Source organism: Oncorhynchus tshawytscha, unplaced genomic scaffold, assembly GCF_018296145.1.
Source record: "Oncorhynchus tshawytscha isolate Ot180627B unplaced genomic scaffold, Otsh_v2.0 Un_contig_540_pilon_pilon, whole genome shotgun sequence".
In the NCBI taxonomy this organism is placed as follows: Eukaryota; Metazoa; Chordata; class Actinopteri; order Salmoniformes; family Salmonidae; genus Oncorhynchus; species Oncorhynchus tshawytscha.
Window position 1 is genome coordinate 171,969 of NW_024609641.1, and position 13,946 is coordinate 185,914.

A 13,946-nucleotide genomic window follows, 5' to 3' on the forward strand; every position below is an offset into this window, starting at 1 on the left:
CTTGATTGCAAATGGGTCTTCCAAATGGACAATGACCCCAAGCATACTTCCAAAGTTGTGGCAAAATGGCTTAAGGACAACAAAGTCAAGGTACTGGAGAGGCCATCACAAAGCCCTGACCTCAATCCCATAGAAAATTTGTTGGCAGAACTGAAAAAGCGTGTGCGAGCAAGGAGGCCTTACAAACCTGACTTACTTACACCAGCTCTGTCAGGAGGAATGGGTCAAAATTCACCCAACGTATTGTGGGAAGCTTGTGGAAGGCTACCCGAAATGTTTGACCCAAGTTAAACAATTTAAAGGCTATGCTACCAAATACTAATTGAGTGTATGTAAACTTCTGACCCACTGGGAATGTGATGAAAGAAATAAAAGCTGAAATAAATCATACTCTCTACTATTATTCTGACATTTCACATTCTTAAAATAAAGTGGTGATCCTAACTGACCCAAGACAGGGGATTTTTACTAGGATTAAATGTCAGGAATTTTGAAAAACTGAGTATAAATGTATTTGGCTAAGGTGCATGTAAACTTCCGACTTCAACTCTACATCTACATGATGTATTGTTACACCATGTAGGGGCAGTATAGACCTAGTCTGTTCATTATATACATCTACATGATGTATTGTTAGACCATGATTGAGCAGTTTGGACCTACTCAGTACTGTTACACTGTGTAGGACCAGTTTGGACCTCGCTGCCTTATTGGGATATTATCTGTTTGTTTGATTGATTTCCTGAATGCAGATGTACAGTAGTATAGTAGGGTGTTTTAAATTCTCACTCATTAGAGATATTCACTTATCAACACATGTTTCTCTATTATATAATGAAATAAATAAAACCTACTTTTTTTCTCAAAATAAAATAAACATTTCCCTTGACTGTTACCCTCCCACCCAGCAGATGGCGATGTGGCTTTTTTCAGGCAATGCTGCCAGTGTGACGTATAATCTAATGGACGGGACGCTTCTTCAAGAACGTCGCGTTATCCACCTCCGGAGCTTTTAGCCATCATAAGCGAAAACATTCAAGCTCTATAAACGCTTTCGGTGTATATTAGCCACGGTGTTTTAAACACACTTGTCGTATCTACTAGTTAGTTACCCAATTTAATATAATATTTACGTTGTTGTTAGCTAACTGGCTGAGTAAATTAGTAGTAGTGCTAGTCTAGTCACTAATGCTAACTAGCTATCTAGCTAACATCCCAACCATGAGCTCACTAAACGACTCCCCCACTGCTAAAGAGGAGGTCTGCTGGACGGAGAAAGAAACTCTGGGGCTGAACATTGTCGTGAAAGAGGAGAAGGAAGAAGAGGATGTCACAGTAAAACAAGAAACAGAGGTTGAGGCTGTTACAGTGAAAGAAGAAGAGAAAGAAGTTAAATTGACAGAAGATGAAGACACGTTCAGAGTGAAAGAGGAGGAGGATGTTACAGTAAAAGAAGAGGAGGAAGAGAAAGAGGAGATGACTGTCACAGTGAAAGAAGAGGAAGACATTTTTGGAATGAAGGAAGTGGGGGAGATTACTGTCACATTGGAGGAGGAAGAAGAGGAGACAGGAGATCTGATTAACAACAGTGAGTAATATCTTAAACACAGGGTTACAAACTCTGCAGTTGTTGAACCGATGTGTGGTTTTAAAGGGGCATTTACTGAAGTTCTACACGTTAATAGTACTGTACTGTAGGAATCGTTAAAGCTACAAGGAGACGGGGGCGGCCAACAAAACGTTAATGGATCAAATGCTTCCTGTCAGATTTTTCACAACATTTGTAAACATGTGAATATCTCTTTCTGTAGTGCTTTGCTCAGAAAGAGATGAGCGAAAATCATCTCGTGTCTTACTTCAAATGATGAAGAGGACAGAATCAAGACAATGAAGGATAATTTTGATCTGGATGAAATGTATTTACATTTTTTTTACCACAGAGGTTATTTAAAATCCTTAATAGTACTTTGACTTGCACCCGTGTATCATTCTAAGTAACATAATAAAAAATAATCCCCATCAGAATTCGTCAATTTAAACTGGAGATATTGGGATGCAACATCTAATCCACCTCATCTGCCTATGTTGGGCTGAGTCTCAATCCACCTCATCTGCCGATGTTGGGCTGAGTCTCAATCCACCTCATCTGCCGATGTTGGGCTGAGTCTCAATCACCTCATCTGCCGATGTTGGGCTGAGTCTCAATCACCTCATCTGCCGATGTTGGGCTGAGTCTCAATCCACCTCATCTGATGTTGGGCTGAGTCTCAATCACCTCATCTGCCGATGTTGGGCTGAGTCTCAATCCACCTCATCTGCCGATGTTGGGCTGAGTCTCAATCCACCGCATCTGCCTATGTTGGGCTGAGTCTCAATCCACCGCATCTGCCTATGTTGGTCTGAGTCTCAATCTACCTCATCTGATCCACCTCATCTGCTGATGTTGGGCTGAGTCTCAATCATCATAGGTACACTTCATCTATGACAGACAAAATGAGAAGAAAAAAATCCAGAAAATCACATTGTAGGATTTTTAATGAATTTATTTGCAAATTATGGTGGAAAATAACTATTTGGTCACCTACAAACAAGCAAGATTTCTGGCTCTCACAGACCTGTAACTTCTTCTTTAAGAGGCTCCTCTGTCCTCCACTCGTTACCTGTATTAATGGCACCTGTTTGAACTTGTTATCAGTATAAAAGACACCTGTCCACAACCTCAAACAGTCACACTCCAAACTCCACTATGGCCAAGACCAAAGAGCTGTCAAAGGAGGACACCAGAAACCAAATTGTAGACCTGCACCAGGCTGGGCAGACTGAATCTGCAATAGGTAAGCAGCTTGGTTTGAAGAAATCAACTGTGGGAGCAATTATTAGGAAATGGAAGACATGCAAGACCACTGATAATCTCCCTCGATCTGGGACTCCACACAAGATCTCACCCCGTGGGGTCAAAATGATCACAAGAACGGTGAGCAAAAATCCCAGAACTACACGGGGGGGGGACCTAGTGAATGACCTGCAGAGAGCTGGGACCAAAGTAACAAAGCCTACCATCAGTAACACACTACGCCGCCAGGGACTTAAATCCTGCAGTGCCAGACGTGTCTTCCTGCTTAAGTCAGTACATGTCCAGGCCCGTCTGAAGTTTGCTAGAGAGCATTTGGATGATCCAGAAGATTGGGAGAATTATCATATGGTCAGATGAAACCAAAATATAACTTTTTGGTAAAAACTCAACTCGTCGTGTTTGGAGGACAAATAATGCTGAGTTGCATCCAAAGAACACCATACCTACTGTGAAGCATGGGGGTGGAAACATCATGCTTTGGGGCTGTTTTTCTGCAAAGGGACCAGGACGACTGATCCGTGTAAAGGAAAGAATGAATGGGGCCATGTATCGTGAGATTTTGAGTGAAAACCTCCTTCCATCAGCAAGGGCATTGAAGATGAAACGTGGCTGGGTCTTTCAGCATGACAATTATCCCAAACACACCGCCCGGGCAAAGAAGGAGTGGCTTCGTAAGAAGCATTTCAAGGTCCTGGAGTGGCCTAGCCAGTCTCCAGATCTCAACCCCATAGAAAATCTTTGGAGGGAGTTGAAAGTCAGACCCAAAACATCACTGCTCTAGAGGAGATCTGCATGGAGGAATGGGCCAAAATTACAGTCAAACTGAAATGAATCATTGTTTATTAACACCAAGCTGGAGAGGTCACAGTCATACTGAAATGAATAAAGTGCCAGTCTGCAGGGAACTCCTCCGGGGCAGTCCTGTTAGATCTCTTATATACTGCTAACACAGACAAGTTATATTTGCATGATTTAGCTTATTCATCATTCACAGTTTATTCATTATTAACGTTTGGTTCATGCATGTGACAGACCTATACCCCAAGAGACTTCTTCACTCCAAGCTGAGACCTTGAAACTGAGATATCCCTTTCGTTCTCAAAACAAGGGTCTGAGCGTATTGCCAAATTGCAGACACTGATAGTGAGGATTCGTTCAATCAGTCACTTACATGAACACATACATTGGTTATTAGAAAAGCACAAACAACATTTTCCGTCACAATAGCATCAGAGAGGAAGAAGTGAAGGGAGAGGTTTCACTCTCGTCAAAATATGCCCAATGCGTTTCTATCGGCTTATTTTGGACCTGAACTTGTCGGCTGCCTTCACGCCGTTGGGACAACTCCCATTGTTAGGGCAAAGACTTGAGAATCTTGTCATAATATACAGATCTCTGATAGTATTTTCTGTTGGTCACATCATTTTACTGTTTGGATTTTTTTTTACTGTTTGTTAACAGCTTAATGAGGGTTGGTTAGTCGGCATCAAAATGAATCTAAATATGTATCCCTAGACAAAATATCTTTCTGATACAAAAATGGCTCTAACAATCATTTTTACATGAACACATCTGAAGTCAGTTTACCTGATGGCACTGATAGATGCAGAAATATTCACCTTTTCAAAATATTTCTTCTGCCACAGCTACTATGTTATTTTTTTGTGGAGCATATTTGATTCTGAGTTCAGACAATACTGTATAACGTTATGTGAAAACGACTTCTGAGATGCAAACATTTAGTTGTTTCCCCGGGGGGCTTGCTTGACTGGTGCACAGCCGGAACACAGAATAAGGTTTTTACATGTCCTGGTAATTAACTTAACCCCTCATGTACCATTCTAGCCCCATTTTAACCCCTCATGTACCATTCTAGCCCCATCTTATCCCCTTTATGTACCATTCTAGCCCCATCTTAACCCCTTATGTACCGTTCTAGTTAATAACCCAACAATTGGTCACTAGCTGTCATTATAGCAGGTAAAGGGAGATTACATTTGAATAAATACATTATTTTCCATACATTTCTATTGAATAATAAATCACCAGAATAAGTTCAATACGTATTTTCATTTACATACAAAATGCAGAGGGCAGAGAGGCGGATAGCAAAGGGTTTGAACAAGTCCCTTCTGTTACAAACCAAATATTTGACTAGAAGCATGGGGTAATAATGTCTAGATGCTTTTTTCCCAGTGGAGAGAATTTCCTGGCTGGGCTGTGGGACAGTGGAGATTAGTTTATAAATTGCCTGGCTGGGCTGTGGGACAGTGGAGATTAGTTTATGAATTGCCTGGCTGGGCTGTGGGACAGTGGAGATTAGTTTATGAATTGCCTGGCTGGGCTGTGGGACAGTGGAGATTAGTTTATGAATTGCCTGGCTGGGCTGTGGGACAGTGGAGATTAGTTTATGAATTGCCTGGCTGGGCTGTGGGACAGTGGAGATTAGTTTATGAATTGCCTGGCTGGGCTGTGGGACAGTGGAGATTAGTTTATGAATTGCCTGGCTGGGCTGTGGGACAGTGGAGATTAGTTTATGAATTGCCTGTCTGGGCTGTGGGACAGTGGAGATTAGTTTATGAATTGCCTGGCTGGGCTGTGGGACAGTGGAGATTAGTTTATGAATTGCCTGGCTGGGCTGTGGGACAGTGGAGATTAGTTTATGAATTGCCTGGCTGGGCTGTGGGACAGTGGAGATTAGTTTATGAATTGCCTGGCTGGGCTGTGGGACAGTGGAGATTAGTTTTGAATTGCCTGGCTGGGCTTTGGGACAGTGGATGTGTAGGAATGATTCAAATGGAACTGTTAACAGCCATTACCCGGGTAGTATTGGGACTAACTAACGGCTATTAACCAATCGGCATCAAAGATCCAAATGTACGGTTTATAATAAGTCTAGATTAAAACTTCATAGGAAGACAGTTTTATCATGTGGAGGTTTTATTCAGGTCTCTCTGTTTAACCAAATACTCTGTCTTTGGCAGGAGAGAGACCAGACTCTCACTCTGACAGCAGTAAGAGTGCTTCAGGGGAACCAGACCCAGAGACTCCCAAACCAGTGAGACGACTCGACTGCTCCCAGTGTAATAAGAGTTTTAAGTTGTCACGGTACCTTAAAATACATCAGAGGACACACACAAGGGAGAAACCTTTTCTCTGCTCCCAGTGTGGAAAGAGTTTTACCCAGTTATGGAGCCTGAACAAACATAATAGAATACACACAGGAGAAAAGCCTTACCGCTGTTCCCATTGTGGAAATAATTTTAGGTCGTCAGATAAGCTGAAGGAGCACGAGAGGACACACACAGGGGAGAGACCATACCATTGCTCCTTGTGTGGAAAGAGTTTTACCCAGTTAGGAAGCCTGAAAGAGCATGAAAGGAAACACTCAGGAGAAAAGTCTTTCCAATGTTCCCAGTGTGGAAAGAGATTTTTACGATCACAGCAACTAAAATCACACGAGAGGATACACACAGGGGAGAAACCATACCACTGCACCCAGTGTGAAAAGAGTTTTACCCAGTTAGGGAGCCTGAACAAACATAATAGAATACACACAGGAGAAAAGCCTTATCCCTGTGCCTATTGTCCAAAGAGATTTTCAGGATCACAGGATCTAAAATCACACGAGAGGACACACACAGGGGAGAAACCATACCACTGCTCCCAGTGTGAAAAGAGTTTTACGCAGTCAGGGAGCCTGAACAAACATAATAGAATACACACAGGAGAAAAGCCTTACCCCTGTGCCCATTGTGGAAAGAGATTTTCACGATCACAGGACCTAAAATCACATGAGAGGACACACACAGGAGAAAAGCCTTACCCCTGTGCCCATTGTAGAAAGAGATTTTCACAATCACATGACCTAAAATCACATGAGCGAACACACACAGGAGAGATACCTTACCATTGCTCCCTGTGTGGAAATGATTTTTTCCATTTAGGAAGTCTGCGCAAACATAAGAAGAGAAAACACTCTGGCGATGTGTGTACCCATGTTCCCATTGCGTAATGAATATCAGGTTGTTAAATAAAAAATACATTTTCCCAGACAGAAGACCTGAAATCACATCATAGAATAGACAGGCAGTGTTCTGATGAGTCACTGTGTTCTGATGAGTCACTGTGTTCTGATGAGTCACTGTGTTCTGATGAGTCACAGTGTTCTGACTGATGTTTGACTGTTGTTTTATGCCACATTAAATCATATTGTTTATATGAAATCGTTCTCTAGAATAGAGGCCTGTTTTAGTTTCTGAGACAGGATTATGTCTAAAATCAGATTACAATTTTAAAATGTATTTTATTTTGATTCTATACTTTGATATGTTGGATACATGTAAGAAACCTTACATGTTAATGACATGATTTGGATTTTATAAAATGTAAATTATAAAATGGATGAATATTGTGTGTATTTCTTGATTCTGCCCTTAAAACCTCAGGAGGTTTAGTTGTTTGGTTTACAGCGTGTCAGTCAGAACATCACTAGAGGTCTTCTGAGGTGGTGAATGAATGGATGGAAGGTAGATGTCAGTCTGAACATCACTAGAGGTCTTCTGAGGGGGTGAATGGATGGATGGAAGGTAGATAACATGTCAGTCTGAACATCACTAGAGGTCTTCTGAGGGGGTGAATGGATGGATGGAAGGTAGATAACATGTCAGTCTGAACATCACTAGAGGTCTTCTGAGGGGGTGAATGGATGGATGGAAGGTAGATAACATGTCAGTCTGAACATCACTAGAGGTCTTCTGAGGGGGTGAATGGATGGATGGAAGGTAGATAACATGTCAGTCTGAACATCACTAGAGGTCTTCTGAGTGGGTGGCTGTCAGAACATCACTAGAGGTCTTCTGAGTTGTCTTCTACTTGAAAATATTTGTACTTAAGTCGTTTTATTGGCTAGCTGTACCTTACATCACTATTGATTTTTTACTCCACTACGTTCCTAAAGAAAAATATGTCATTTTTACTGCATGCATTTTCCCCAAAAGTACTTGTGGAAATAATGTAAGTTTTTACTCCATACATGTTCCCTGACATCCGAAAGTCCTCGTTACATGATGAATGCTTAGCAGCAGGAACATTTTCCAATTCAAGAGAAGAGAACATCCCTGGTCGTCCCTACTGCCTCTTATCTGGCAGACTCACAAAACACAAATGCTTCATTTGTAAATGATGTCTGAGTGTTGAATTTAGCCCCTGGCTATCCGTAAATAAAAACAAATACAAATGAACATCATGTTGTCTGGTTTGCTAAATATTAGGAATTTGAAATTATTTATATTTTTACTTTTGAAACACAAGTATATTTTTGAAATTACATTTACTTTTGATACGTAAGTATATTTAAAACGATTTTTTTACTCAAGTAGTATTTTACTGGGCGACTTATTAATAAGTTATCTTTACTTTTACTCAAGTTTGACAATTGGGTACTTTTCCCACCACTGGCACGTAGTAGAAGCAAAGTAGCAGAACGTCCATTTGTGTTTACACCAGAAGGGATACCGGAAAGAACGTGATGTAGACAGAGGGGCGGGACTTCCGTTGAAAAACGCTCTCAATTACCGTCCCTCAATCTTCACAAGGAACGGGTGTCAATTTCCAGGTAGAAAAAAAACTGCTTTGAATGACGAAGCGTGTTACAAGAAGCCGCCCCTTTTGTAACGAAAAACGACATTGCAACACTGCGATAAGCTCCTTCGGCCCTGTTTGCGTATTGTCGGTAGACCCCTTTAGTTTACTAACTAGCTCCGTCGGTCGCGGCGCGCAAGACCAGAATGATACAACGCTAAACCACCAAAGACACATCCCATTTCTGTTAGAAAATTGAGAGGTGGACTTTGACTGTTTTTTTGTGTGCCCAAAGCCAACCTTTAAAGCTACATGAGTGTGTGTGTGTGGGAGGGGGCAACAAACATCTTTAAGTTCTTAGGTTTTTAGCTATAAGGGAAAACAGACTGACCTGATTGAAATCTCTATGATACCACGTCATATAACCTATTATTACCACCAGCTCATGTCTGATTTCAGGACATTTGGGTGAAATCTATGGACACCGGCCCCACAGGTTATTACAGGTTATATAGACACCGGCCCCACAGGTTATTACAGGTTATATAGACCCCAGCCCCACAGGTTATTACAGGTTATATAGACCCCAGCCCCACAGGTTTTTACAGGTTATTACAGGTTATATAGACCCCGGCCCACAGGTTACTGCAGGTTATATTCTTAACCAAATGTTAAGCTAGTAGCCATGGGTTAATGATGTCCATATGCTGCTATGATTTTCTTCTCGTGGAGATTAGTTTATAAATGGCCTGGCTGGGCTGTGGGACAGTGGAGATTAGTTTATAAATGGCCTGGCTGGGCTGTGGGACAGTGGAGATTAGTTTATAAATGGCCTGCTCAGCTGTGGGACAGTGGAGATTAGTTTATAAATGGCCTGGCTGGGCTGTGGGACAGTTTATAAATGGCCTGGCTGGGCTGATGGGACAGTGGAGATTAGTTTATAAATGGCCTGGCTGGGCTGTGGGACAGTGGAGATTAGTTTATAAATGGCCTGGCTGGGCTGTGGGACAGTGGAGATTAGTTTATAAATGGCCTGGCTGGGCTGTGGGACAGCGGAGATTAGTTTATAAATGGCCTGGCTGGGCTGTGGGACAGTGGAGATTAGTTTATAAATGGCCTGGCAGGACTGTGGAGATTAGTTTATAAATGGCCTGGCTCGGCTGTGGGACAGAGGATGTTTAGGGATAATTAAAACGGAACTGTTAACAGCTATTACCAGTGGATTATCGTGAATAACTAACAGCTACCAATCAATCAGCATCTACGATCCAAACTACCCATTTTATAAAGAGGGATCTAGACTGGATTAAAGCTCATAGGGAGACAGTTTAAAAATGTGGAGGTTTTATTCAGGTCTCTCTATTTAACAAAATACTCTTGTCTTTGACAGGAGAGAGACCAGACTCTCACTTTGACAGCGAAAAGAGTCCTTCATTGGAACCAGACCCAGAGACGCCCAAACCAGCGAAACAACATCACTGCTCTCAGTGTGGAAAGAGTTTTACCCATTTAGGGTATCTGAAATCACATGAGAGGAGGCACCCAGGAGAAAAGCCTTTCCACTGCTCCCAGTGTGGAAAGAGATTCTCTATGTCAAGTAACCTGAAAAAACACGAGAGAACACACTCAGTAGAGAAGCCTTTCCACTGTTCCCAGTGTGAAACGAGCTTTACACAGTTAGGGCAACTGGAAAAACATAAAAGAATACACACTGGAGAGAAGCCCTATCTCTGCTCCCACTGTGGTAAGAGTTTTACCCAATCAGGTACCTTGAAATCACATGAGAGAACACACTCTGTAGAGAAGCCTTTCCAATGCTCTCAGTGTGGAAAGGCGTTTGCCCAATCAGGTACTCTGAAATCACATGAGAGAACACACACTGTAGAAAAGCCTTTCCAATGCGCTCAGTGTGGAAAGGGTTTTACCCAGATGGGGAGCCTGAAAAAGCATGATAGAACACACACAGGGCAGAAGCCTTTCCAATGCACTCAGTGTGGAAAAGGTTTTACCCAGATAGGGAGCCTGAAAGGTCATGAAAGAACACAACACATACAGGGAAGAAGCCTTATCACTTCCCCCAGTGTGAAAATTATTGTAATTTATCCGGCTAGGGCACCTGAAAGAACATAATATAACACACACACACACGGGAGAAGCCTTTCCAATGCTCCCAGTGTGGGAAGGGTTTTACCCAGAGAAGCTTGCTGAAAAGCCATGAAAGAACACATACAGGGGAGTAGTGACGGGGAAGCCAAGCGTTTAGATTTTCAAAAATAGGTACATTACTCAATGCTTTGATCAACACAGTGTACACTATTGCCACCTGCTGGTCTGAAATAATTTACAGCAGGCATATTATTGTAGAGGACGTCCCACGCCCCATAGCGTGCCCAGCGTTTTTGTCTTCTACCAAACCAATCAGGTGGAAACTATAAGCTTTTGCGACTGTTTTTGTTTGTCACATGAAATCAAAAGAGTACAAAGCAGGACTCAAATATAAATGTTTTATTTAAAAAAACATGAGCTGAATATGGAGTCCGTTTCCATGTATACACACGGTTATTAAATGGTCATTTTCTACCTCTGTGTTTCCTGTCTGCGTGTCATTCCTCAAAGACTACAGCATATTGAGTGCTGTTTCAATTTGATGCATTTACTCCATTGTTTCCATCGCTGGTCCTCTGATGATATGTATCTAACAGAGTGACTTTACTAGTCTGGTCACATCTAACAGAGTGGCTTTACTAGTCTGGTCACATCTAACAGAGTGACTTTAATAGTCTGGTCACATCTAACAGAGTGACTTTACTAGTCTGGTCACATCTAACAGAGTGGCTTTACTAGTCTGGTCACATCTAACAGAGTGGCTTTACTAGTCTGGTCACATCTTGACTAGTCTGGTCACATCTAACAGAGTGACTTTACTAGTCTGGTCACATCTAACAGAGTGACTTTACTAGTCTGGTCACATCTAACAGAGTGGCTTTACTAGTCTGGTCACATCTAACAGAGTGGCTTTACTAGTCTGGTCACATCTAACAGAGTGGCTTTAATAGTCTGGTCACATCTAACTGAGTGGCTTTACTAGTCTGGTCACATCTAACAGAGTGACTTTAATAGTCTGGTCACATCTAACAGAGTGACTTTACTAGTCTGGTCACATCTAACAGAGTGGCTTTACTAGTCTGGTCAGATCTAACAGAGTTACTTTACTAGTCTGGTCACATCTCTTTACTAGTCTGGTCTGGTGACAGTCTGGTCACATCTAACAGAGTGACTTTACTAGTCTGGTCACATCTAACAGAGTGACTTTACTAGTCTGGTCACATCTAACAGAGTGACTTTACTAGTCTGGTCACATCTAACAGAGTGACTTTACTAGTCTGGTCACATCTAACAGAGTGACTTTACTAGTCTGGTCACATCTAACAGAGTGGCTTTACTAGTCTGGTCACATCTAACAGAGTGACTTTAATAGTCTGGTCACATCTAACAGAGTGGCTTTACTAGTCTGGTCACATCTAACAGAGTGACTTTACTAGTCTGGTCACATCTAACAGAGTGACTTTACTAGTCTGGTCACATCTAACAGAGTGGCTTTAATAGTCTGGTCACATCTAACAGAGTGACTTTAATAGTCTGGTCACATCTAACAGAGTGACTTTACTAGTCTGGTCACATCTAACAGAGTGGCTTTACTAGTCTGGTCACATCTAACAGAGTGGCTTTAATAGTCTGGTCACATCTAACAGAGTGGCTTTAATAGTCTGGTCACATCTAACAGAGTGGCTTTAATAGTCACATCTAACAGAGTGGCTTTAATAGTCTGGTCACATCTAACAGAGTGGCTTTAATAGTCTGGTCACATCTACCAGAGTGGCTTTAATAGTCTGGTCACATCTAACATCTAACTAACAGAGTGGCTTTAATAGTCTGGTCTAACAGATCTAACAGAGTGGCTTTAATAGTCTGGTCACATCTAACAGAGTGGCTTTAATAGTCTGGTCACATCTAACAGAGTGGCTTTAATAGTCTGGTCACATCTAACAGAGTGGCTTTAATAGTCTGGTCACATCTAACAGAGTGACTTTATCTAGTCTGGTCAGTGGCATCTGGTCACATCTAACAGAGTGGCTTTAATAGTCTGGTCACATCTAACAGAGTGGCTTTAATAGTCTGGTCACATCTAACAGAGTGGCTTTAATTCTAATAGTCTGGTCTGGTCACATCTAACAGAGTGGCTTTAAATAGTCTGGTCACATCTAACAGAGTGCTTTAATAGTCTTTAACAGAGTGGCTTTAATAGTCTGGTTACATCTAACAGAGTGACGTTAAATAGTCTGGTCACATCTAACAGAGTGACTTTAAATAGTCTGGTCACATCTAACAGAGTGACTTTAAAAGTCTGGTCACATCTAACAGAGTGACTTTTCACATGAATTAAGCCATACAAAAAACCGCAGAGAACTCAGAATTCTCTTCAATGTCGGTAAACTAAAGACAACACCATATATATTGCTCCATTACATTGACACTAACATCTCCCAAAGCCTCAAACCAAGGAGAAAATAAAAGTTGATCAACTCAAACAAACCGGCCATAATGTCCACCTGTGCATGAGAGGAAGCTACGGCTGCCAAGTCGCCTCTCTCTCTGCACAGGAGTTGCAGTGATGGGACAAGACTGTAACTACCAATTCGAAATAAAAGAGAAAAAGGGATAATTAAAAAAAAACTGAACTGAATTATTTCATAATAATGACATTGTCACGCCCTGACCTTAGTTATCTGACCTTTATTCTTTTGGTTAGGTCAGGGTGTGACTAGGGTGGGTATGTTTGTTTTGTCTTGTCTTGTCTAGGGGTTTTGTATTTCTAGAGATTTTGTATGTCTAGATGGATTGTATGTCTATGGTGGCCTGAATTGGTTCCCAATTAGAGGCAGCTGTTTATCGTTGTCTCTGATTGGGGACCATATTTAGGTAGCCATTTTGCCTAGGGTTTTTGTGGGTTCTTGTTCTATGTTTAGTTACCTGTCTGCACTACGCATATTAGCTTCATGGTTCATTTGGTTGTTTTGATAGTTTGTTCAGTGTTCTTTCTTTAATATAGTGCACCTCCAGGGTCCAGTACGCCCTGTTCCTGCTCCTCGCACTCGCCCTGAGATGCATGTCCCCAGCCCGGTACCACCAGTGCCGATACCACGCACCAGGCCTACTGTGCACCTCGGCACTCTAGAGCGTCCGGCGACAGTACCCAGTCCAGAGCGTCCGGCGACAGTACCCAGTCCAGAGCGTCTGGTGACAGTACCCAGTCCAGAGCGTCAGTATATTTTCAGCCCCTCGGCCTTTAGCTGATGTGGAAAACAGTAAGCCGGTTTAAAATGTTCAAAAAGTCACAGAAGATGAGGTGTTATCTGCTGTAGATTCTAAGAAATCATTAGGCGCTGACAATCTGGATCCATATTTGCTCAAGTGTACGGCACCTATTATTTCTGGTGTAGTGACGCAT

General features: G+C 42.0%; 1 protein-coding gene across 3 annotated transcripts; it reads left to right on the forward strand.

The window, feature by feature from the left end:
• Positions 1–958: 958 nt before the first annotated feature.
• LOC112241104 (zinc finger protein 501-like) lies at positions 959–11,019 on the forward strand. 3 transcript variants are annotated; one of them, XM_042316576.1, is made up of 2 exons: positions 959–1,588; positions 9,828–11,019. In XM_042316576.1, exons 1-2 carry the CDS (start codon positions 1,189–1,191, stop codon positions 10,565–10,567), a joined length of 1,140 nt encoding a protein of 379 aa, XP_042172510.1. In that variant the 5' UTR covers positions 959–1,188; the 3' UTR covers positions 10,568–11,019. The 3 variants fall into 3 exon arrangements, with proteins under 3 accessions (XP_042172510.1, XP_042172509.1, XP_042172511.1); XM_042316575.1 differs by lacking the exon at positions 9,828–11,019 and adding an exon at positions 5,839–7,259; XM_042316577.1 differs by lacking the exon at positions 9,828–11,019 and adding an exon at positions 1,812–2,162.
• Positions 11,020–13,946: the final 2,927 nt, after the last annotated feature.

Bases quoted from the DNA above. Each gene is read 5' to 3' on its own strand.
- LOC112241104 (XM_042316575.1), top strand. From the start codon at position 1,189: ATGCTAACTAGCTATCTAGCTAACATCCCAACCATGAGCTCACTAAAC. The intron at 1,589-5,838 runs GTGAGTAATATC...TGTCTTTGGCAG, and splicing joins AGGAGATCTGATTAACAACA to GAGAGAGACCAGACTCTCAC.